Raw genomic sequence first — 23,561 nt, forward strand, 5'->3', positions numbered from 1 at the left:
TTCATCGACAAGCTTCTGCACATTTTGTCATCCTGTCAATTTTGCCTTGCCAAGTTTTGTGTCATCTTCAAACACTTGACTCTAGGCCGGTTATAAACATTGAGAAGAGCAAAGAACACAAACTGACCTTACAAATCACCTCTGTGTTTAAAAATCCACGCACCACTTCTAGTTCCTATCACTGAGCAAATTCCGCATCTGTTTGTCACCTTCCTCTTAAATCCATGAGCTTTCATTTTCTTTAAATAAAGCTTTCTGAAAGTTCTTGCATAAATACCTGTTGCACTTCCTTCATCAGACTTCTGAGCTATCACATCGAAAAGATTGATTAATTTGGTTTGACATAATTTGCCTTGAACAAGCCCATGCTGGCTATCCTTGATTTAACTATGCCTTTCCAAATGAAAATTCATTTTGATACTATTGCTGGAGTATAGAATTCCAAATTTGTAACTTGATGGATATAGACAGTAAGTACGTGAAGGAAAAGGAATAGAAAGATAATCTTGAAAGATTGAGATGTCATGGATAGAATAGGAGGATCGCAGGATTCAAAAAGGCAGCTCCCACCCACCTTCTAATGGGCAACTGGGGATGGACAATAACTCCTGACCCAGCTAATTATACTCACATTCCTGAGTGAATAAAAAAGTGGAGGATAAATGCCTGATCAGATTTGTTAAGCTGACTGACTTGTTTCAGTGCTCTATGTTATACTTACTTTAATGGAACACTTCACAGAATTAATTACACCAAAATGCATTGATTGTTGTCATACAGAGACGTACCACAGCCATTCTTTACAGTGAGATGCCACAAACCAAAGTCTATTTGTATTTTAGGAATTTTAAACAAGTATTTATTTATTCATTCATGGAATGTGAGCATTGCTGGCCACGTTAGTACCTTTTCCCATTGTGAGCCGAGAAAATGCTGAGCTGCCTTCTTGAACCACTGCAGTACATGTGGTGGAGCTACTGGGCAGCTCTCTTAGATAGGAAGTTCCGACGGTTTCAACCCAGCAACAGCAATGTATTTCTAAGTCGGGATAGTATGTGAATTGCTGGGGTTTGCATTTGCATGTGAGTGTCAGCTTAGTCCTTGTGGGAGAAAGTGAGGACTGCAGATGCTGGAGATCAGAGCTGAAAATGTGTTGCTGGAAAAGCGCAGCAGGTCAGGCAGCATCCAAGGAGCAGGAGAATCGACGTTTCGGGCATGAGCCCTTCTTCAGATTTCCTGAAGAAGGGCTCATGCCCGAAACGTCAATTCTCCTGCTCCTTGGATGCTGCCTGACCTGCTGCGCTTTTCCAGCAACACATTTTCAGCTCAGCCTAGTCCTTCTAAATTGTAGAGTTGAGAGTGTGGGAGGTGCTATCAAAAAGCAAGTTAAGTTATTTTACTGCATCATATAGATGGTAAATAGACAATAGACAATAGATGCAGGAGTAGGCCATTCAGTCCTTTGAGCCAGCACCACCATTCATTATGATCATGGCTGATCACCACAATCAGTATTCTGTTCCTGCCTTATTCTCATAATGCTCAATTCCACTATCTTTAAGAGCTCTATCCATCTCTTTCTTGAAGGTATTCAGAGACATGGCCTGGTCTTCTGGGGCAGAGCTTTCCATATATCCAGTACTCTCTGGGTGAAGAAGTTTCTCCTCAACTCTGTTCTAAATGGCCTAGCCCTTATTCTTAAACTGTGTCCTCTGGTTCTGGACTCACCCATCAGCAGAAACATGCTTCCTGCCTCCAGAGTGTCCAATCCATTAACAATTTTGTAAGACTCCATCTGATCCCCTCTCAGCCTTCTAAACTCAAATCTATACAAGCCCAGTCGCTCCAACCTTTCAACATATGATAGTCCCGCCATTCCGGGAATTGACCACATGGACCTACGCTGTACTCCCTCAATAGCCAGACTATCCTTCCTCAAATTTGGATACCAAAACTGCACACAGTACTCCAGGTGCAGTCTCACCAGGGCCCTATACAGCTGCAGAAGGACTTCTTTGCTCCTATACACAATCCCTCTTGTTATGAAGGCCAGTATGCCATTAGCTTTCTTCACTGCCTGCTGTACCTGCACGCTTGCTTTCATTGATTGATGTACAAGAACTCCTAGATCACGTTGTACTTTCCCTTTACCTAACTTGACTCCATTTAGATAGTAATCTGCCTTCCTGTTCTTGCCATTAAAGAAGATAACCACATATTTATCCACATTAAACTGCATCTGCCATGCATCAGTCCACTCATCTAGCCTGTCCAAGTCACCTTGTATTCTCATAACATCCTCCTCACATTTCACCCTGCCGCCCAGTTTTGTGCCATCAGCACATTTGCTAATATTACTTTTAATGCCTTCATCTATATCATTGATTCTAGAGCCACTGAGCACAAGAGGCTGTGTCTCCCAGATAATGCCAATTGTTTTTCAGTTTTGATCTAACTGCATTTATCCAGACAAGTAAGAAATATTCTACCACTCTCCATGAAATAACTGTACTGTTCCCAACACCTTCCTGTCTGTCCTTACTTAATCACAGTTTCACAGTGTATTTGGGAGGTGTTGGAAGACCCATTTGCCAATTGGTCAATTAAAGGCAATCCTAGCTACCATTAGATTCAACCCAGGTGTGTTCAGGGGGCGTGGGGTGCTTTGTTTCCCCCACCAACTCTATTTTGATTTGACCCTTGCCCTCCCTTCACTTTTTTGGTCATGCAGGCTTTGCCCTTAAAGAATGCCCTTAACTCTTGTCACTGGTCATTCCAGTGTCTTTTCTTCCTGGTGGTGGAATAGGAATGAGGTTTTCTGCACTCAATGTTTCTTCACTGTGTCCTACACCTATATGCATGTGACATGGGTGCTGGGAGAAATCAGCACTACTGCTATTTGGCAAAGAAAACAATAACTAGGAGATAAGAATCTTTTCAATTGAGAAAGAAAATGTTACCAGAAGATTTAGAATCTCCTCAGTTCAGGGGGACTGACTCCAAGCCAGCTGGCCACCAGCAGTGTATTATGCATAAGTAAATGAAGAGTTACCTGGTGACAGAATACCGGCCTCTGTGCTGTCATTTCAACTGCTAAACAGCAACTGGTCCAACATACTAACATGCCATAAACACACCTTTGGCAAAGGCAAATTCCATAATATAGTTCGTCTCATATGCAAATCCACCAGCAGGAAGAGAAACCCAGCGTTTATCTGTAACAGAGAGAGGAATAACAGCTTCCACATCCAGCTTCAAGGCCCAAGCCCAAAGGTTAGAACTAAAGTCCTGGTTCTGTAGAAGCTTGACCCCACCCCTTCATTCTGCTTCTATTGATCCAACTTAAAAAGAAAACAAAGCTAGCTAGGCTCAGAGCAGACAGCTCATCTCCAATTTTATTAAAAAAAAGAAATTTAACCCAGCAGTAACAGAGGTCATCACCAAGTATGCAGTCAGGCTGATGGTTGTGTGTGTGTGTGTGTGTGTGTGTGTGTGTGTGTGTGTGTGTGTGTGTGTGTGTGTGTGTGTGTGTATGTGTATATGTGTGTGGTTACCTCCTTCACAGACCTCCTTCCCATTTTCATGAATTTTCCCAGCACCCTGTGTCCATCCCAGACCCCAACTTGTGAGAAACTACCATGAATTAATAAAGGTTAATAAAAATTTTAGTTTTAAAAATCCATTAACATGAGTAGTTCAGTAATAATTATGGCGGCACGGTGGCACAGTGGTTAGCCCTGCTGCCTCACAGCGCCAGAGACCCGGGTTCAATTCCCGCCTCAGGCGACTCTCTGTGTGGAGTTTGCACATTCTCCCATTGTCTGTGTGAGTTTCCTCCGGGTGCTCCGGTTTCCTCCCACAGTCCAAAGATGTGCAGATTAGGTGAATTGGCCATGCTAAATTGCTCATAGTGTTAGGTGAAGGAGTAAATGTAGGGGAATGGGTCTGGGTGGGTTGCGCTTCAGCGGGTCGGTGTGGACTTGTTGGGCCAAAGGGCCTGTTTCCACATTGTAAGTAATCTAATCTAATATCACTATTGTCTGCATCCTGAAGACATTGTTATCAGATTGGGCTTGCAGAATTTGGTGAGAGAATCAATATGAGGTAAAATCCTGCTTGACCTAGCTCTTCACAGTCATCCTATCACACATACGTCTGCCTATGTCGTTATCATGAGGAGTAACTCCTCCATAATACCTGTGAATCAAAGACTTATCTTCAGACTGAGCCCACCCATCCATCATTCTGTGCAGCAATACCTCTGTGTTACTTGGAATATACTCAGATCAGATCAAACAGCTCAAAACTGGGCATTTTGCACCATCAGCAACAGAATTTTTTATTATTATTTATTTGCAAGATGAGGGCATTGCTGGCTAGATCAGCATTTATTGCCCATCTCTAAGTACCCAGAGAGCAGTTAAGAATTAATCACATTGCTGTGGGTCTGGAATCACATGTAGGCCAGAACAGGTAGTTTCCTCCCCTAAAGGGCATTAGTAAACCAGATGAGTTTTTTTCCTGACATTCATTAGTGGATTCATGGTCATCATTAACTTGTTTAATTTCAGATTTTTATTGAATTCAAGTTCTACCATCTGCCACGGTGTGATTTGAATACGCGTCCCCAGAACATTACTTGGATCTCTGGGTTAACAGTCCAGCAATAATGCCACTTGGCATCATCTCCCCATTCCATTCCATCACATCTTGGCCAGCATATTCCTCCATCTACCATTACTAATAATCCAGGTGATAAACCTTCAATAGGAAATATGGAAGATCATGCCATGAGCAATGTTGAATATACTTGAACATGTGTTAGTCTACAAAATAGGCATGCTGAATTGTTTAGAGCATATTCACAAGTAAAAGCAGCATGCCATAGATGGAACAACATGATCTTACAACCAATAGATCAGTCAGAAGCTCTATCATATTCAGCTGTGAATTGCTATGGGACAACAACAATTGTTTTATTGTATAAGATGCTTTTGATGTAATAAAATATGCAAAAATGCTTCAAAGGAGCTTTGTAGCATTTAAAATGTGACACCAAAGCAGAAAAGGAGATAGTAATTCAGATGAACAGAAGTTTGATTGAAGTGAAAGTTCTGAAAATCCTTAAAAGAGAAAGTGTGTCAAATGTTTACGAAAGGATGTGCAGAACTTTAGCAACTGAAGGTATGGGCACCAGTGGTGGAGTAATTAACATCCGGGATCCTCAAGAATCCAGAATTAGAGGAGGACAGATATTTTAAAGGGTTATGAGGTTCAGGAGAATACAAAGATAGGATGATAGGATACATACAGACAGTGTCATGGAGAGTTTAAAAATGATGATGCAAACTTTAAAGTTGAGGCATTTTTAAATCATGAGCCAATATTTGACCACAGGAGTGAATGGAAATAAGTTAGGACACAAAGAGCAGAGCTTTGAATTACATCACTGTACAGAGACTACAGTGTGGAAAACCACCCAAGAATGTATTGGAATAATCAAGTCAAGAGGCACGGGTGAGAGTTTCAGCAATAAATGACTTAAGGTAGGGACAGAGTCAAGCAATATTACAAAAGTGGAAGTAAGTGATTTTAATGTGGTACAGATATGTGATCATAAGTTCATCAGAGCAAAACATTACATTCTGGCTTAATCTCTGACAGTGGCAACGAGAAATTTGAAATAAGTGACTTGGGAATGCTATTTGTGACTTTGGCCCTTCTACTATTTAGTGAAGGAACATTGCTAATCCAGTAATGGACATCACACAAACAGTTTGACAAAATAACAACACAAACATCTGATCAGAAGAGAATATTTCAAAAAGCATTCTCGGTGTTTGCACCTACCAGATGAAAGGATAAGACAGGCCTTTATTTATGTAATAATCTCAGGCCAGAATTTTGAAGTGGATGATCCATTTTGATCCCCTTCCAAGAAAATAAACTACTTGCTATATAGTGCTTTAGTAAACAGTTTACCATTTAGCTGGAATGGTAGTTTAATTGTCCAGAGGATGTCACTGACGCTGTTGGTGAAGATTAGCTCCAAGCACTTAAGTTAGCTAAACTGTGTCCAATCTTTGACTGCCAATTTTGAAAGTTTGCTGTTCATTCCTTTAAAATGCCCTGATGGTTAATGGCAGTATTTCTCTTTAAGGTACACGTTGATAGATATCTTGCGTGCCATATTGCTATCATTGGAAGCAATGATTGAAGACCCAGAACTTCAAGTGAATGGATTCATTTTGATCATCGACTGGAGCAACTTCACTTTCAAACAAGCCTCTAAACTCACCCCAAGTATGCTTCGACTGGCTATTGAGGGACTGCAGGTACAAATATTTATTGTTTCTAATGGAAATATTTAATCAAGATACAGACATTTTCAGTTCAATTGTTATATTTATTCTTGAATCACATCACTGCATTTTACACAAATATATTATTGCTCAAGATTTTCTTTCTTTTATATGTGATAATTATATTTTGAAAGCAAATGACTTTATATAAATAATTGGATATTCCCCAGGGGGAATGTTTGGTAATCAATATGTGAAGGGCATTGCTCTTGCAGAAAGAAGCAGTGCAAGATGAAGTGATTTTATGGAATGAATATACTGCAGTACTAATCAAGAATAATAGCTTTATCAAAGCTATGCACTCATTTCCTATGTTTTGTCTATCTTAACAATCTAGCCATTGATTGCTATTATATCCCATTATGTTAGGCTAACTCTCAAAATATGTTTGTGCATAGATAAATTTAAAATAAAATCACTTTGTACTGCAAAATGCAAGATGTAAGAGGGTAAATTAAAATGTATTGTTTAATTTTTACTTGGCATAGGTCACTCATTGAAGCTGGGAATTTAGTTCCCTGAACTAATTTCCTTGAACATCTGAACATTATAAAAATAAAATAAAATTGCATTTTGAATGAAGTTATTAGGGCCATAGAATCCTCCATTGCCAGCAGACACATATTTGAGTTTAATAGCCAGTTAGATAATCACCTTTTTTTAAAGTCAGACTTTACTTATGCATGATGAATAATTACTATTTTATTGAGAATAGCAAACATTTCATCTTCAGTTTTGAAAACAGATGTGCCCATTTTTATTTTAATTATTAAGGACCCAAAATTTGAAGTGTATGATTGCTGACAATGGGTTTTGTTGGGAATGGATTACTAATGAACAAAACGGTCATTATGATACACCTGCAACTAATTATCTTATAAGCCATTTAAATGATATAAATGTTTATAAGTTCATAATTGCAGTTGAAGATTGTATAATAAGGCAACACATAACCTATTCTCTCCACATCCCATGAAAGGTTGAAAAAAATATGGAGAATCACTCAATAAAAATGATGGAAAACTCAATTTCCTAATCAAGCCTTGGTTGTACTAGTAAATTCTATAATGGACTGTTGCAAAAGGTTTTTCTATGGGCAAAAGCAATGCCAATGTGCCAGAGATAGTAAATGTTGAAATATGCCATTGAGATGTAACTGAAGTGCCACTTATTCAGATAATCTGGTAGAAAGTTTGGAAGAAGTTAGAGAGCTTGCAGAAGGATGGAAAGTTGGGAGATAACTATTAAAGTGAAGTTGCAGTGCATAGATTTCATGAACATTTTTGGAATCTTATTGGTAAAAAAATGCATCCTGCTAGGGTTTCTCCCAACATAAAGTCGAATTAACAAGGATATGATTTATAGGAACTGTTAATAACTCCAAAATGGAAGGAGTGCAAAGCTGGATGTTTTGGAGGAGTAGACAAGAAAATCTTGGTCCTCCTGGCTCCGAGCTAAAGCTGCAAATATACTTACTTCTTCCAATTTCTGGGAGAGATCTGGGAAATCCAGCACTCAGTGTCCTAAAAATAAAACATAAAATGGTCATGAACAGTCTCTTCAAAATATTTTAATGAATAACTTACAATGAGAGAGTGGGTTAGTTACCTATTTTATCTGTTAATGGGCGATAGTGGCTTAATGCTAATGCAACTGGGCTAGTAATCCAGAGCTCATGATAATCCTCTGAGACATGGGTTCAAATCCTCCCATGGCAGCTGGTGGAATTTAAATTCAGTGAATAAATCTGGAATTACAAAGCTATAAACATCCATCTTGCCTTTAGTGAGTCTTTTATCCTTCCCTGGTCTAGTCCACATGTGACTCCAGATCCAGAGCAGTGTTGTCTCTTAACTGCCTCCTGACATGGCCAAGTATGCCATTCAGTTCAAGGGCAACTGGGCATGGGCAAGAAATGTTGGCCTTGACAGTGACTCCCATGACCAATGAAAGAATAAAGAAATAAAAAGCTAGATATGGAATGGTTTCAAGACAGATTTGGGTTGCTTATCAATCAAAGGGATGGACAGAGTGTCATAGTCATATAGTCATACATCAAGGAAATAACCTTTCAGTCAAACCAGTCCAGGCTGGACATAATCCCAAACTAAATGATTCCCTCCTGCCTGCTCCTGGCCCATATCCCTCCAAACCTTTCCTGTTCATGTACTTATCCAAATGTCTTTTAAAGATTGTAATTGTGCCCACATCCACCACTTCCTCAGGAAGTTCATTTCACACGCAAACCACTCAATGTGTAAAAAAATTGTCCCTCATGTCTTTCTTAAATCTCTCTCCTCTCATCTTAAACATGTGTCCCCTACTATTGGAATCCCTATCTCAAGGAAAATACACCTACAATTAACCTTATCTGTACCTCTCATGATTTCATAAACTTCTATAAGGTCACCTCCCAACCTCCTATGTTCCTGTGAAAAAAGTCCCAGCCTATCCAGTCTTCCTTTATGACTCAAACCTTTCATACCCAGCAACATCTTGGTAAATCTCTTTTGAACCCTCTCTGGCTTAATAATACCCTTCCTCCAACTGGGTGACCAGAACTGGGCATAGTACTCCAGAAGACGGCACGGTGGCACAGTGGTTAGCACTGCTGCCTCACAGCGCCTGTAGACCCGGGTTCAATTCCCGACTCAGGCGACTGACTGTGTGGAGTTTGCACGTTCTCCCCGTGTCTGCGTGGGTTTCCTCCGGGTGCTCCGGTTTCCTCCCACAGTCCAAAGATGTGCGGGTCAGGTGAATTGGCCAAGCTAAATTGCCCGTAGTGTTAGGTAAGGGGTAAATGTAGGGGTATGGGTGGGTTGCGCGTCGGTGTGGACTTGTTGGGCTGAAGGGCCTGTTTCCACACTGTAAGTCTAATCTAAAAAAGACGCCTCTCCAATATCTTGTACAACCTTAACATTATGTCCCAACCCCTATACTCAAAAGATGTGAGCAATGAAAGTTGTTGAATGGCACAGTGCTACATCAGTCTTACATTTGCACCAAGTGCTAGTTGTGTATGTGGCAAACATGCTGCATATTTTCTTATTTTAAATTTAAGATTGACATTTTTTACTTTATTGGGGTATTGAATCAGCTGTTTGTTAGACACCACAAACGGTTTACTTTCATACGCCGTGTGTAATAGGCAGCAAGTCCATTATCTGTCAATTTTACTTACACTGCAAGCCTGTCTTATACAGGCATTTGCTTCCAGAAACATTATAAAGAAGCAAACTTAGCTAGCTTGTGCCAACTGCTTTTTGCGGTCTGTAATAGGCAACATCAGTAGCCTATGTTGTAAAGGTCTCAGCAAGTATGGTGTGGTGAATTAGGTGGCTTAATGTTTGGCACAACCACTTCAATTCAGTCAGAGAACGGTTGGGAGGAGCTATAATGGAGGGCTTCTCAGACTTCATTAAATTTCCAGTAGTCCTCATATGCCTACACCAGTAGTCACAGAGGGCAATATCTTACAATAATTGCATTTGTGGTGACTTATTGTTGCCAGTTTTGTCATATCATTGAAATTTTAATCATGGGACAAAGGTAGTGGCTTTGAAACCAATAATCCAATGGCAGTTAAGGAGACATCTAGTAAATATTTTAGGTTCAGAAGGATTTGTAGTTGATATAGATAGTTGTGTATTCATTGACTGGTGGCAGCCTTCCATCTCAATGACAATGGTTTGTGTTGTGGTAGTCAATAATGTGAAAAAGTATTAATAATAAGCAGTAATAACAACGTTGTAAGTTTATATCAAAGTCCATTGCAAAATTAAAAATATAGAGCTGAGCTGACTAATGCCTGTTGCTCCATCATAAGACCATAGGACAATAAGACATAGGAGCAGAAATTAGGCCGTTCAGTCCATCGAGTCTGCTTTGCCATTCAATCATGGCTCATAGGTTTCTCAATCCCATTCTCCCGCCTTCTCCCCATAGCTGTTGATCCCTTGACAATATCTCCATCTTAAATATACTCAATGATCTGGCCTCCACAGCCTTCTTTGGCAGTGAATTCCATAGATTCACCACTCTCTGGCTGAAGAAGTTTCACCTTATCTCCATTCTAAAAGGGCCTCCCTTTATTCTAAGGCTGTGCTCTTGGGTCCTAGTCTCTCCAGCATCTGCAGATCTCATTTTTTACTCCTAGTCACTCCTACCAATGGAAGCATATTCCCAACATCCACTCTGTCAGGCCATTCAGTATTCAGTAAGTTTCAATTAGATCCCCCCTCATCCATTTAAATTCCATTGAGCATAGTCCCAGAGTCCTCAAACGTTCCTCGTATGTTAGGCTTTTCATTCGTGGGACCATTCTTATGAACCTCCTCTGAACCCACTCCAGGACCAATACATCATTCCTGAGATATGGGACCCAAAACAGCTCACAATACTCTAAATGTGATCTGACCAGAGCTTCATAGACCCTAGGAAGTACATCCCTGCTTTTATCTTTAAGTCCTTTCAAAATAAATGCTAACATTGCATTTGCCATCCTAACTATTGACTCAACCTGCAAGTTTACTTTGAGAGAATCCTGGACTAGAAGACCCAACTTTCTTTGCATTTCAGACCTCTGAATTTTCTTCCCATTTAGAAACTAGTTTATGCTTCTATTCTCCCTGACAAAGTGCATGACCTCACACTTTCCCACGTTGTACTCCATCTGCCTGTTCTTTGCCCACTTTCCTAACCTGTCCAAAACTTGTTCAAGTGGCTGATATCTACATCTGAGCCATTCATTTGATGCATTCTGAGTTACTCATAAACTGTCACTCAGTGCCACTCACTGATATTTTTGATATCACTCACTCGAGCAGGGTTAACTCCAATTTTAACCTTTAATAGGATCATGAACTAAAATTTGGACTCAAGAATTCAAAATTTATTTTCAATAGTGTAATTCTATCCAAGTGTTTTTCCATTAATTACCTTTAGCAACTATTATATACACCTTCTCATGCATAATCCATCCCAAAACAAATAAGGAAAGAAAGATAAACGAGTTTGGGAGGTCCCCAGAGAGATCAATTTGAGGAAACTTTAAAAAGGGAAAAATAGTAGACTTTATAAGTATAATTTGTTATCTCTCTCAGCTTTTGTTAACTAAGGTTTGGATTAGTATGTTTCTTAAATGATCAGTGTGAAAAATAGTTTCTTAGGGAAGAATTTCCCAGCCTTTCAACAATATAGATTGGGATGAGGGGGGGGTTGGAAATTTGAGAGAATTACGTGAGTGTCGATTGGGGCCTTCCCTGATATCAAGAGAAACAAGTCACATTTTCCAACTCAATTCTGAACATTGAGATGAGATTCTTGGTTGTGAGCAGAGGGAAGCATATTAACAGTGATTAGCTCTTGTTATCACCTTTATTATTACTGAATCTCACCTCATTAATACATATTCTTTTATTCTACCACTTAGAGTCAGAAAGTCATAGAGGTGTACAGTATGGAAACAGACCCTTCGGTCCAATGTGTCCATGCCGACCAGATATCCTAACCCAATCTAGTCCCATCTGCAAAACCCTTCCTATTCATATACCTATCCAAATGCCTCTTAAATGTTGCCATTTAAATTGTACCAGACTCCACCACTTCCTCTGGAAGCTCATTCCATACACATAGCACCCTCTGCGTGAAAAAGTTGTCCCTTAGGTCTCTTTTATATCTTTCCCCTCTCACCCTAAACTTATGCCCTCTAGTTCTGGACTCCCCGACCCCAGGGAAAAGACTTTTTCTATTTATCCTATCCATGCACTTACTGTTAGAATGCTGAGATACTGAGAATTCCTGACCTGAAAGTCAGAATGGGTACCCAGTGACCCCGACTTGCCACTTGCTCCTTTGGATCTCCATCTTGGAATTTCCAGTAACGATATTTCAGGGCATGTTGACAGTGACATGCATCCAGAGTCCACAGACACTGGCACTCAAAACAGTAAGGAGAAATTTCTCAGATAAATAGCAAATGGTTGGAAATTATAATCTGCACTATTAGTGACTAAACACTTAACTTCTGCATATGATAGTCTCTATTTTAACCTTCATTAAAATAAGGCAGGAATAATGAAATGGACTGCATGTACTTGATATCACCAATAGAAGCAAATTCATTTTGAAGAAAATTGCTCAGAAAAAAACTTAATAAATAGACGTTCAGCCTAAACACTTCTCATCCTAATTATAATTTTCTGATTTACAGATTATTTGCCTATGTCTGATGAGGCAGATTTGCTTGTTGCTGCATCTGAAATTACTGTACTTGATTACTTGGTTGCAACACATAGTTGACCACTGGGGAGAGTCCTTTATAAGTGTAAGGATCCAATTTTGCTCTATGCACTGCAACAAATTCTTTCTGGTGTAGGGACAGAAGCATTCTGTCCATTGTCTATTTATCAAATTTGCTATATTCAATTTCTTTTATCTGATATGTTCAACCATCTCAGAGAATTTAGTGCAGTGTTAATAATCACTCATGTGAATAGTGTAATGCTTACATAAACTATCACCTATTATTTTAACTTTTTAAAATCATTGTCTTAAGGTGGCCAATAATGGTAGTTTATGTAGGTTACTTCAATGTAAAGTGATCTAATGGAGATTACGATATTCACCATACAGGTCTACATAACCTGGTTGATCTCAGGTATAGAGGTACTGTCTTTGGAGGAGTGGTTGAGTAGGTTGGACATGTACTCTTTGGTGTTGGGAAGAATGAGTGATGATCTCATTAAAACACTCAAGATTCTAAGGGGACTTGACAAGATAGATGTGGAACGTTGTTTACCCTGTTGGAAGAGTCTGGGACCAAAGGGGACAATCTCAGAATAAGGAGCTGTGCATTCAAGACAGAAATGAAGAGGATTTTTTTCTCCCTGAGGGTAATGAATTTATGGAATTCTTTACTGCATAGGACTGTTGATAATATATTCAAGGCTGAAATAAACTGATTTTGAATTAGTAAGGGAATCAAGGGTTATGGGGAAAAAGCTGGAAAGTGAAGCTGAGATTATTGGATCAGCCATTGAATGTCTGGCAAACTTGGACTAAATAACGTACTTCTGTTCCTATGACTTTCATCTTCCTATATTCCAGGTATAAACCTAAACAGCAGACAATTTGCTCATAATTTTTGTTGACTTCAGTCCTGTCAGAACCCAAACTGGGCATCAGGGAGCAGTTTAATGCTGGACAATTGCTGCTTGGTAGCACTGTTGATCACACCTTCCATCACTTTATCGGTGATCGAGAGGAGAATGATGTGGAGATAATGAATTGTCCTGTTTTTGGTGTACAGGATGTTCTGGGCTATTCTTCACATTGCTGAGTAGATGGAAATGTTGTAACCGCATTGGAATAGCTTGGCTAGGGGTATGACAAGTTCTCCAGTGTTCAGGAATATTGCCAGAATGTTTTCAGGACTTGTAACCTTTGCAGTATCCAGTGTCTCCAGTGACTTCTTGAGATCATGCTGATTTGGTTGAAGACTGGCATTTTTACTGCTGGGGACTTCTAGAGGAGGCTGAGATGGATCATCCACTTGGCACTTCTGGCAGCAGATTATTGCAAATACTTCAGTTTTATCTTTTGCACTAAAGTGCTGGGCTTCCACATCATTGAGGATGAGCCTCTTCCTCCAGTGAGTTGTTTAATCATCCACCACCATTCACGACTGGACGTCGCATGACTACAGAGCTTAGATCTGATCCGTTAGTTATGGAATTGCTCAACCCTATCTATCACCTGTTGCTTTTGCTGTTTGCATGTAAGTAGCCTTGTGTTGTAGCTTCACTATGTTGACTCCTAATCTTGTTCTCTTCATTGAACCAGAGTTGTTTCCCCTGGCCTGATGACAATGATCGGATTGTGGATATGCCAGGCCATGGGGTTACAATTCTGTGGCAGAGTACAATTCTGCTGATGCCCCACACAGATACATAGTCTTGAGTTGCTAGATCTGTTCAAAGTCTATCCCATTTAGTCATGGTTTGGAAATGCCGGTGTTGGACTGGGGTGTACAACGTTAAAAATCACACAATACCAGGTTATAGTCCAACAGGTTTAATTGGAACTCTAGCTTTCAGAGCGATGCTCCTTCATCAGGTGGTTGTAGAGCAGCACTCTGAAAGCTAGTGCTTCCAATTAAACCTGTTGGACTATAACCTGGTGTTGTGTGATTTCTAAACTTACCCTAGTTAGCATGGTGATAGTGCCTCACAAGTTAATGGAAGAAATTCTCAGTATGAAGACTGGACTTCATCTCCTCAAGGACTGTGCGGTGGTTACTCCTACTGATACTGACATGGACAGATGTAACTGTAGTAAGCAGATTGGTGAGGATGAGATTAACAATGATTTTTCCTCTTGTTTGTTCCCTCACCACCTGAGACTGACTACGTCTAGCAGCTATTCCTTTTAGGACTCATCCAGCTTGGCTAGTGGTTTCACCACTGGTGGGAAATATTGAATACACTCAGCCATAGTACATTTTGTGCTCTCTCCAAATGGTTTTCTACACACAGGAGTGTTATTGTTTCAACTGGGGATGTAGCGGAGTTGGGGTGGGGGGGGGGGGGGTGTGAGGGGTGGGGGGTGGGTGGTGGTGGTGGGGTGGGGAGGGGAATGATGCGGGGTGGGAGAGGGAACTGTGGAAGTGGTGGTAATTAGCAGGAGCTTTCGCTGCCACATTTGACCTGATGACATGAGACTTCATAGGGTCAACGACCAGTGTCAGGCAATTGGCCACTCTCACTCTGTCCCCTCTGCTGGGTCTGTCCTGCTGGTGGAGCAGCGCATGTCCAGTGTTAGTGATGGTGCTGTCTTGGACATTGTTTACATGATATTACCTTGGCATATGCCTTCATTTTTTCAGTCTCACTGATTGATGAAATGCAAAAAATGGTTTCAGTAATTGGCAGCAATTTGCTACATGTCTTATGACACTGAATCGAAACTGTAGAGCAGTATTCATGTTGTTTTACTGTTTGCTGGTGAATATTTGCAATTTTGTTGAACTGACGGGCACAAAATTGAGCCTGCTGAAAATTCTTAATCCGTGATATGGGACAGCATGGTGGCTTAGTGGTTAGCAATGTTGCCTCACAGCACTCCGGACTCCAGTTCAGTTCTATCCTCGGGTGGATCATGGATCATAGAATCCCTACAGTGTAAACAGGCCCTTTGGCCCAAAAAATCGACACTGACCCTCCAAAGAATCACCCACCCAGACCCATTCTCCTATTACTCTACATTTACCCCTGACTAATACACCTAACCTACACATCCCGAACACAACTGGCAATTTAGCATGGCTAATTCACCTGACCTGCACATCGTTGGACTGTGGGAGGAAACCAGAGCACCCAGAGGAAACCCACACAGACACAGGGAGAATGTGCAAACTCCAGACACAGTCATCCAAGGCAGGAATCGAATACAGTTCCCTGGTGCTGTGAGGCAGCAGTGCTAACCACTGAGATGCCCCAGGGAGTTTGCATGTCCTCCCTGTGTCTGTATGGGATTCCTCCAGGTACTTTGGTTTCCTCCCACAGTCTAAAGATGTACAGGTTAGATGGATGACCATGCTAAATTGCTCATAATGTGCAGGCTAGGTGGATTGGCCAGAGAAAATACATAGATTTGATGGGCTGAATGGCCTGTTTCCACATTGTAGTGATTCTATGTAAAAGCAAATATTGAGCTGACATAAGTTTGATAATGATCACAAGGTGGCGAATGTGACAACTACTTTAATTTCACAACAAAAGTGTTTGCAGGATGCCAAAATATTACAGAAGGTGATGTGAATTTATCTTCTCAATATAATTCAGTAGTAAACTGTTAATACAGTTTCCAGTGCTAGTTTCCTGAGATCATATATCCTTGAGCTATTATTATTGGTCAGGTTCTGTTTACTTTAATGTAATGTTATGGCTATACCGCACATGATTTTGGAAGATTGTGTTAGTATCTCATAGATTTTGAGCTCTCACTTAAGGTCACACTTTTGATTTGTTCTAGGACACAATGACAACTGAAGTAGGTACAGCTGCATTTTACAATAACAGGCTGTGTGCTGCAAAATGTAAGCTGTTGTTGTTTCTCATATGGCTCACTGTGTGAGAGGGCAGCATCAGGGTACAGAAAGATGGAAGAGAAGCAAATAGTGATGGACAAAATCACCAAAAATAAACACCATCAGAAAAAGTGAAACAAGTACCAAGAAAAACAGGGATAGTACAACTTGATACTTGGTAGAGGTAGAAATTGGGCAAACTTAGTTTATTTTCACTTGAATGTCAGAGGCTGAGGGGTGAACTGATCGATGTTTACAAAATTATGAGAGGCATAGAATACATAGTCTTTTTCTAAGGGTAAAAATATTAATTACTCAGGGACATAGGTTTAAGGTAAAAGCAGGAAAGTTTAAAGGAGATGTGAGAGGCAGGTTTTGACACAGAGAGTGGAAAGTGCACTGCCAGAGGTGGTAGTAGAAGCAGATACAATAATAAAATTTAAGACATGTCTTCAAAGACCTGTGCATAGGCAGGGAATAGAGGGAAATGGCACTCATAGAGGCAGAAGGTTTTTAGTTTAGAAAGGCATCATTTGTCAGCTAAGGCTTGGTGAGCCAAAGGGCCTATTCCTGTGCTGTGCTGTTTTTTCTTCTCTATTGTTTGTACAAAAAATAAAGAAAGCCACAATAGATATAAAAAAAATGGACCAGATGGAAAATTAGGCAATGTACTCTGAGTTCCATTCCTCCTCCTTGGCACTTGAGTCTGTAAAATCTCTCTGATACAAAACACCAGGGACTGAGAAAAGACCTGGAGAGCAATAAACACGTGCAGACCATCTTGTTCTGGAGTATAGGGTCTTGTCTTCAGACCAGAGAGCCAGGGTGAAACCTGCAATGCCTCTAGTTGGTAAGGCCTGTGGTGATGCCACTGTGAGACCCACTCCTGAAATCAAGACCCCAGGGTGACCTGCCAGGCAGAGGCTAGTATCTACAGAGATCAGCAGCATCACTTGGGAAGCTGGTTGCTGCTGGATGGGGATATTCTAGAAAGACAGGATCTTGCAGGATCCAGGTTATAGGTAAACAATGTGGGATCGATAAGTGAGGTTATTTGGCGAGGAGGCAAGAGGATCAGAAGCAAGGGGTAGAGTGCATGGCTCTGGATTGGGACTCTTACTCTACTTTCTAATTATTCAGTCCCTTGACCTGACAGCAATTGTCATTCATTGAAGAATCCTCCCCAAAGAGGTATCAGACAACCCACAACCTCCATACAAGCCATGCACACCAAATGGTAACAGATCCATTTAAAATATGGTTAGTCCAGCAGTGGTAACATTTCACTCATAAGTGGTCCTTCATTGACAACGAAGAGCTTTAATTGGCTGCAGGGTGAGTAGGTCATCCAGAGGCCCTCCTGCCCAGAGTTGAAATGGGGTTACATCATCACTCCATTCAATTAAATGTTTTTCCTGCCTTCTCCACATACTCCATGCTTCTCCTATTGTCAGTGTCTGCAGTCCTCCATACACTTCATTTGTTAGCTTTGGTGCGAAACAATCATAGAATCTATATCACCTTGGGTTCATTCTAATCGTTTCACATGGAAAAGAATATCGCTAGAATATCAAAGCATTAAAATAATCTAGCAAAGGAAGACATGGTAAGAGAATAAACAAAAATAAAGATACAAATAAGAGAAAGAGGAAGATTGGAAAATTAAATATTTATAGGTGAAGAATTCAATAAAATAAAGAAAAACAGAAGAAAAGTAATCATAAATCCTCATGAAATAGTTTCAAAACAATGTATTGAGTTTTCTAATCCCATTGCTCCATTTTGTGTGTATTTAGTCATCATAGTCTCCTGTATATTTTATAACATTCATTACTTTAGCCACAGCCAAGGCAGAAAATTCCATGCTGTTCCTGATTACTTTACCTAACCTTGCTTTTGGTTTTTAGTGCATTTTTATGGGGTTCCATTAGTCCTAATCTTGTGATTTCAGGCAGGATTTTTCTGGAGTCTTGATGATTCAGGAAACCCTTGCAAACAGCAGCCGGGACCTGGATATGGATGTTTGGTCTCCATTTCCAGCCAATAACAGGCGGGAAAGAGGATGGGGAATGAATTACACAGGCAGGAAACAGGAATCAGTTCAGCCATTTGGAAATATGTTGAGTTGAAACAGACTAATTTTTGATGCTGCAAGTGTCTTAACCTGCAGTATGTGAGTTGTGAATTTATAGTGAATACATAAACATTTCTGAAGGCTTCATAAAAGATGATACCTTTCTGCAAAACTCTACAAAGTAACATTTTAAACAAAGAAGCTTTACTTCAAAGACAGAAGTGGATAAGAGGGGGAGGAAGAGGGAGAGAAGAGTAGAGTTGTGAAAAAGGAAAGGCAGATACGTATGGCACTTCTGGTTTATTTCCAGCTTTAGCTGGATAATTAGGAGTCAGAATACGCTGCCAAAATGGGTTAAAGTTGTCTGTTGTGAAGAAAGAAGCTGAGAAAAATTGACCCAACACCTTCCCATGCATGGGAGACATAGAGTGGGCAGTGGCAGCCAGCACAAAGGTACCCAGGCAGGATTAGGAACTGATAGAGCCACTAAAATGGTGTCGTGAGGAGGTGGCAGGAATAATATCCTGAGAGAAGGACCTTCCTTCTCCGAAGACATTTTCTCACCATGACTGAAGGGCAATGCAATCAATGATTATGAAAGGACAGGCCAATGGTCTGTCCTATGGTGGAGGAAGACTTTGCTATATGATCATCTGATCCTGTACCCTGACCCTTACTCCAGCTGGCTCTTTCTAGTGCTTTTTCCCTCTTTAACATGTCTAAGCGAGCCACCCTCCAATGCATCCCCACCACCATTGATACATTCTTTGCTTGGCTAGTGGAATGCTTACCCATAGAGATGGCAGGAGAAGGTGAGGACTGCAGATGCTGGAGTTCAGAGTCGAGAGTGTGATGCTGGAAAAACACAACAGGTCAGGCAGTATCTGATGAGCAGATTCCTGATGAACGCCTTTTGCCCAAAATGTCAATTCTCCTGCTCCTCGGATGCTGCCTGACCTGCTGTGGTTTTCCAGCACCACACTCTCGACCCATAGACCCACAGATGAAGAGGGCAGTGGGCTTCAATTCCAAAGCCAGAATCCCACAAGTTTAGGAAGTGACAGATGATGCCGTTTTGCTGCCAACAGGGTATTTTAGCCAATATACAATTGCTTAAGAGACCTCCCACAAGGTAAAAAAAATTGGGCATGGATATTGTGGTATTGAAGAGTCCAAAATTAATACAATTTTATTATAGCTCATTATAATCTACAAGATTGTAAGACATAGAAGCAGAAGTAGGCCATTCAGCCCATTCAATCTGCCCTGCCAATCAATGAGACCAGGGCTGATCTGTTAATTCTCAACTCCACTTTCCTGCCTTTTCCCTATAATCCTTGATGTCCTTATTGAATAAATATGTATCTGACCTTTGAATATCCTTAATGACCCAGCCTTGACAGCTCTCTGCGGTTAAGAACTCCACAGATTCACTACCCTTTGAGAGAAAAAATTCCTCCTCATCTCTCATGAAGTCTTAAATGAGTGACCCCTTGTTCTGAGATTATGCATCTGGACCTAGACTCTCCCATGGGGGAAACAACCTTTCTGCATTAGAACTGTCAAGCCCCTGAAAATTCTTTTGTGTTTTACAAACATTGCCGCTTATTTTTCTAAGTTCTAATAAATACAGGCCTAACCTACTCAACCTCTACTCATAAGACAGTTTCTGCATGCCTGGTATTCACCTAGTTGACCTTATCTGGACTGTCTCCAATACTAATATGTCTCTCTCTAGATAGGGGACCCAGAACTGTTCACAGTATTCCAGATGTGGTTTAACTAGTGCCTTGTATAGTTTTACCAAAGCCTCCTTACTTCCAGACTCTATTCCCTTTGATACAAATGCTAACGTTTCATTTATGTTACCTATTACTCATGGAACTTGAACGGTAGTCTTTTGTGATTCATACTTGAAGACTCCCAGATCATTCTGCTCTCTAGCTAACTGTAGTCTTTCTCCATTTAATTAAAATTCAGCGCTCTTTTCTTTCTGCCGAATACATGACCTCACATTTTCCTATGTTATATTCCATCTGCCAAGTTTCTGCCCACTTGCTTTTGCCTGACAGTCTATATCCCTCTGCAGACTCTGTCATTCTCAGCATTTTCCTTTTCACCTATTTTGGTGGCACCTGAAAAGTGGGATATTTAATTTCTTCATCCATTTTGTTATATTATATTGTAGATAATTGCAGTGCCTGCACTGATCACTGCACACCATTGCCTACCTGGTCCACACAGGTTAGAATCATAGAGTCACGCAGCACAGAAACAGGCTCCCTCACCACCAGACGCCTGAAGGAAGAACGCCTCATCTTCCGCCTCGGAACACTTCAACCCCAGGGCATCAATGTGGACTTCAACAGCTTCCTCATTTCCCCTTCCCCCACCTCATCCTAGTTTCAAACTTCCAGCTCAGCACTGTCACCATGACTTGTCCGGACTTGTCCAACCTGCCTATCTTCTTTTCCACCTATCCACTCCACCTTCTCCTCCCTGACCTATCACCTTCATCTCCTCCCCCACTCACCCATTGTACTCTATGCTACTCTCTCCCCACCCCACCCTCTTCTAGTTTATCTCTCCTTGCTTCCAGCTCACTGCCTTTATTCCTGATGAAGGGCTTTTGCCCGAAACGTCGATTTTGCTGCTCGTTGGATGCTGCCTGAACTGCTGTGCTCTTCCAGCACCACTAATCCAGAATCTGGTTTCCAACATCTGCAGTCATTGTTTTTACCCAGCACAGAAGCAAACCATTCCGTCCAACTTGTGCATACCAATAATGTTTCTTAAACTGAACTAGTCCCATTTGCCTGTGTTTGGCCCGTATCCATGTACCCTGTCCAAACATTTTTAAGTGTTGTATTGCACTCTCCTCCGTCACTACCTCTGGCAGATTGTTCCGTAAACACCACCCTCTTTGTGAACAAGTTCCCTTCAAGTCCCTTTTAAATCTTTCCCCTCCCACCTCTAGTTTTGGATTTCCATACCTTCGGAAAAGACCTTGGCTATTCACCTTAATGATGCCCGTTATGATTTTATAAATCTCTGAGGTCACTCCTCAGCCTCCTACACTCCAGTGAAAAATGTCCCTGCCTATCCAGCCTCTCCTAATAAATTCAAAATTTTCAATTTCAATTACATCCTTGTAAATCTATCTTGCACCCTTACTTGTTTAATAATGTCCTTCCTAAAGCAGGGCAACGACCATTGCACTCAGTATTCCAAATGTGGCCTTACCAATGTCTTGTACAGCCGTATCATGACATCCTAACCCTTGTAACTAGTGCTCTAACTGATGAAGACAAGTATGCTAAAGGCCTTCCCCACCCTGTCTAATTATAATGTCACTTCCAAGGAACTATGTACCAGCATCCCTAAATCTCCCTATTCAACAACATTTCCCAGGGCCCTACCATTGAATGTGCAAGTCCTGCCCGGGTTTGTCTAACCAAACTTCAACACCTTGAATTTATCTACATTAAATTCCATCTGCCATTCTCGGCTCACTGGCCTAGCTGATCAAGATTACTAGATAACCTTCTTCTTTGCCCACTATACCACCAATATTGGTGTCATCTACAAACTTACTAACCATGCCTCCTATATTCTCACCCAAATTGTTGATATAAATAATGAACAACAGTTGACCTAGCACCAATCCTTGTGGCACCCCACTAGTCACAGGCCTGCAGTTTGAACAACAACTCTCTACTACCATATTCTGGTCCTCTACTTTCAAGCCTATTTTATATCCAATTGGCTAGCTCTCCCTGGATCTCACGTAATCTAACCTTACTAACCAGTCTACCATGCAGAACCTTGCTAAAGGCCTTGTTATACTCCATGTAGACAATGTCTACTACTCTGTTTTCATATACCTTCTTAGTCACCTCTTCAAAAAACTCAATTAAGTTTGTGAGATACAATTTCCCATGTACACCTCCATGCTGACTATCCCTAATTAGTCCTTGCATTTCCAAATGCATGTAGATCCTCTCTCTGAGAATCCCCTCCAATGTATCTGCCACTGATGAGTTTCCTGGCTTTTCCTTGCAACCTTTCTTAAATAATGACACAACATTAGCCACCCTCCAGTTTTCCAGCACCTCATGCTTGGCTGTCTGTGATACAAATAAGACTGCAAAGGGTCTCACAGTTTCTTCATTAGCTTCTCAGAATGTCCTGTGATATACTTGATTAGGTCCCAGGGATTTATCTGCCTTTATGAGCATTAAGACATTCAGCACATCCTCTTCTGTAGTGTGGATGCTTTTCAAGACATTACTACTTATTTCCTCAAGTTACCTAGCTTCCAGGTCTTTCTGCCCAGTAATTACTGATGTAAAATATTTGTTTACGATCTCACCCATCACCTGTGGTTCCACACAAAGATGACCTTGTTGATCTTTAAGGGGCCTTATTCTCTGCCTGGTTGCTCTTTTGTTATAAATATACTAGTAGAATCTCTTTAGATTCTTCTTAACCTTATCTGTCAAAGCTATCTCATGTCCCATTTTTGCCCTCCTGATTTCCCGCTTACACCCTCATAGTCCTCAAGGGATTTATTTGATCCCAGCTATCTATTCCTGACAAATGCTTCCTTTTGTTTTTCACCAGAGCCTCAATGTTGCTAGTTATCAAGTGTTCCCTACTCCTACCAGCTTTGCCCTTCACATGACCAGGAACATGCTGACCCAGAACTCTCATTATCGGGCTTTTGAAAGCCTCCCACTTGCCAGGTGTCCCTTTATCTATGAACATCCTCCCCCAGTCAATTTTTAAAAATTTGTCTAATACCATAAAAATTGGCCTTGACCCAATTTAGAACTTTATCTTGTGGACCAGGCCTATCCTTTTCAGAGCAGAAAATGTGTTGCTGGAAAAGCACAGCAGGTCAGGCAGCATCCAAGGAGCAGGAGAATTGATGTTTTGGGCATGAGCCTTTCTTCAGGAATGAGAAAAGTGTGCCAAGCAGGTTAAGATAAAAGGTAGGGAGGAGGGACTTGGGGAAGGGGCATTGGAAATGCGATAG

General features: G+C 40.9%; 1 protein-coding gene across 1 annotated transcript in view; it reads left to right on the plus strand.

Annotated features, from left to right (window-relative positions):
- clvs2 (clavesin 2) overlaps window positions 1-23,561 on the plus strand; it is a 131,273-nt gene that overhangs the window by 52,591 nt on the left and 55,121 nt on the right. The window contains exon 2 of the mRNA XM_060821199.1: window positions 6,161-6,335. Coding sequence (XP_060677182.1) covers window positions 6,161-6,335 — 175 coding nt within the window. The remainder of the gene's footprint in view (window positions 1-6,160; window positions 6,336-23,561) is intronic.

Source organism: Hemiscyllium ocellatum, chromosome 3 (genome assembly GCF_020745735.1).
Source record: "Hemiscyllium ocellatum isolate sHemOce1 chromosome 3, sHemOce1.pat.X.cur, whole genome shotgun sequence".
Classification (NCBI taxonomy): Eukaryota; Metazoa; Chordata; class Chondrichthyes; order Orectolobiformes; family Hemiscylliidae; genus Hemiscyllium; species Hemiscyllium ocellatum.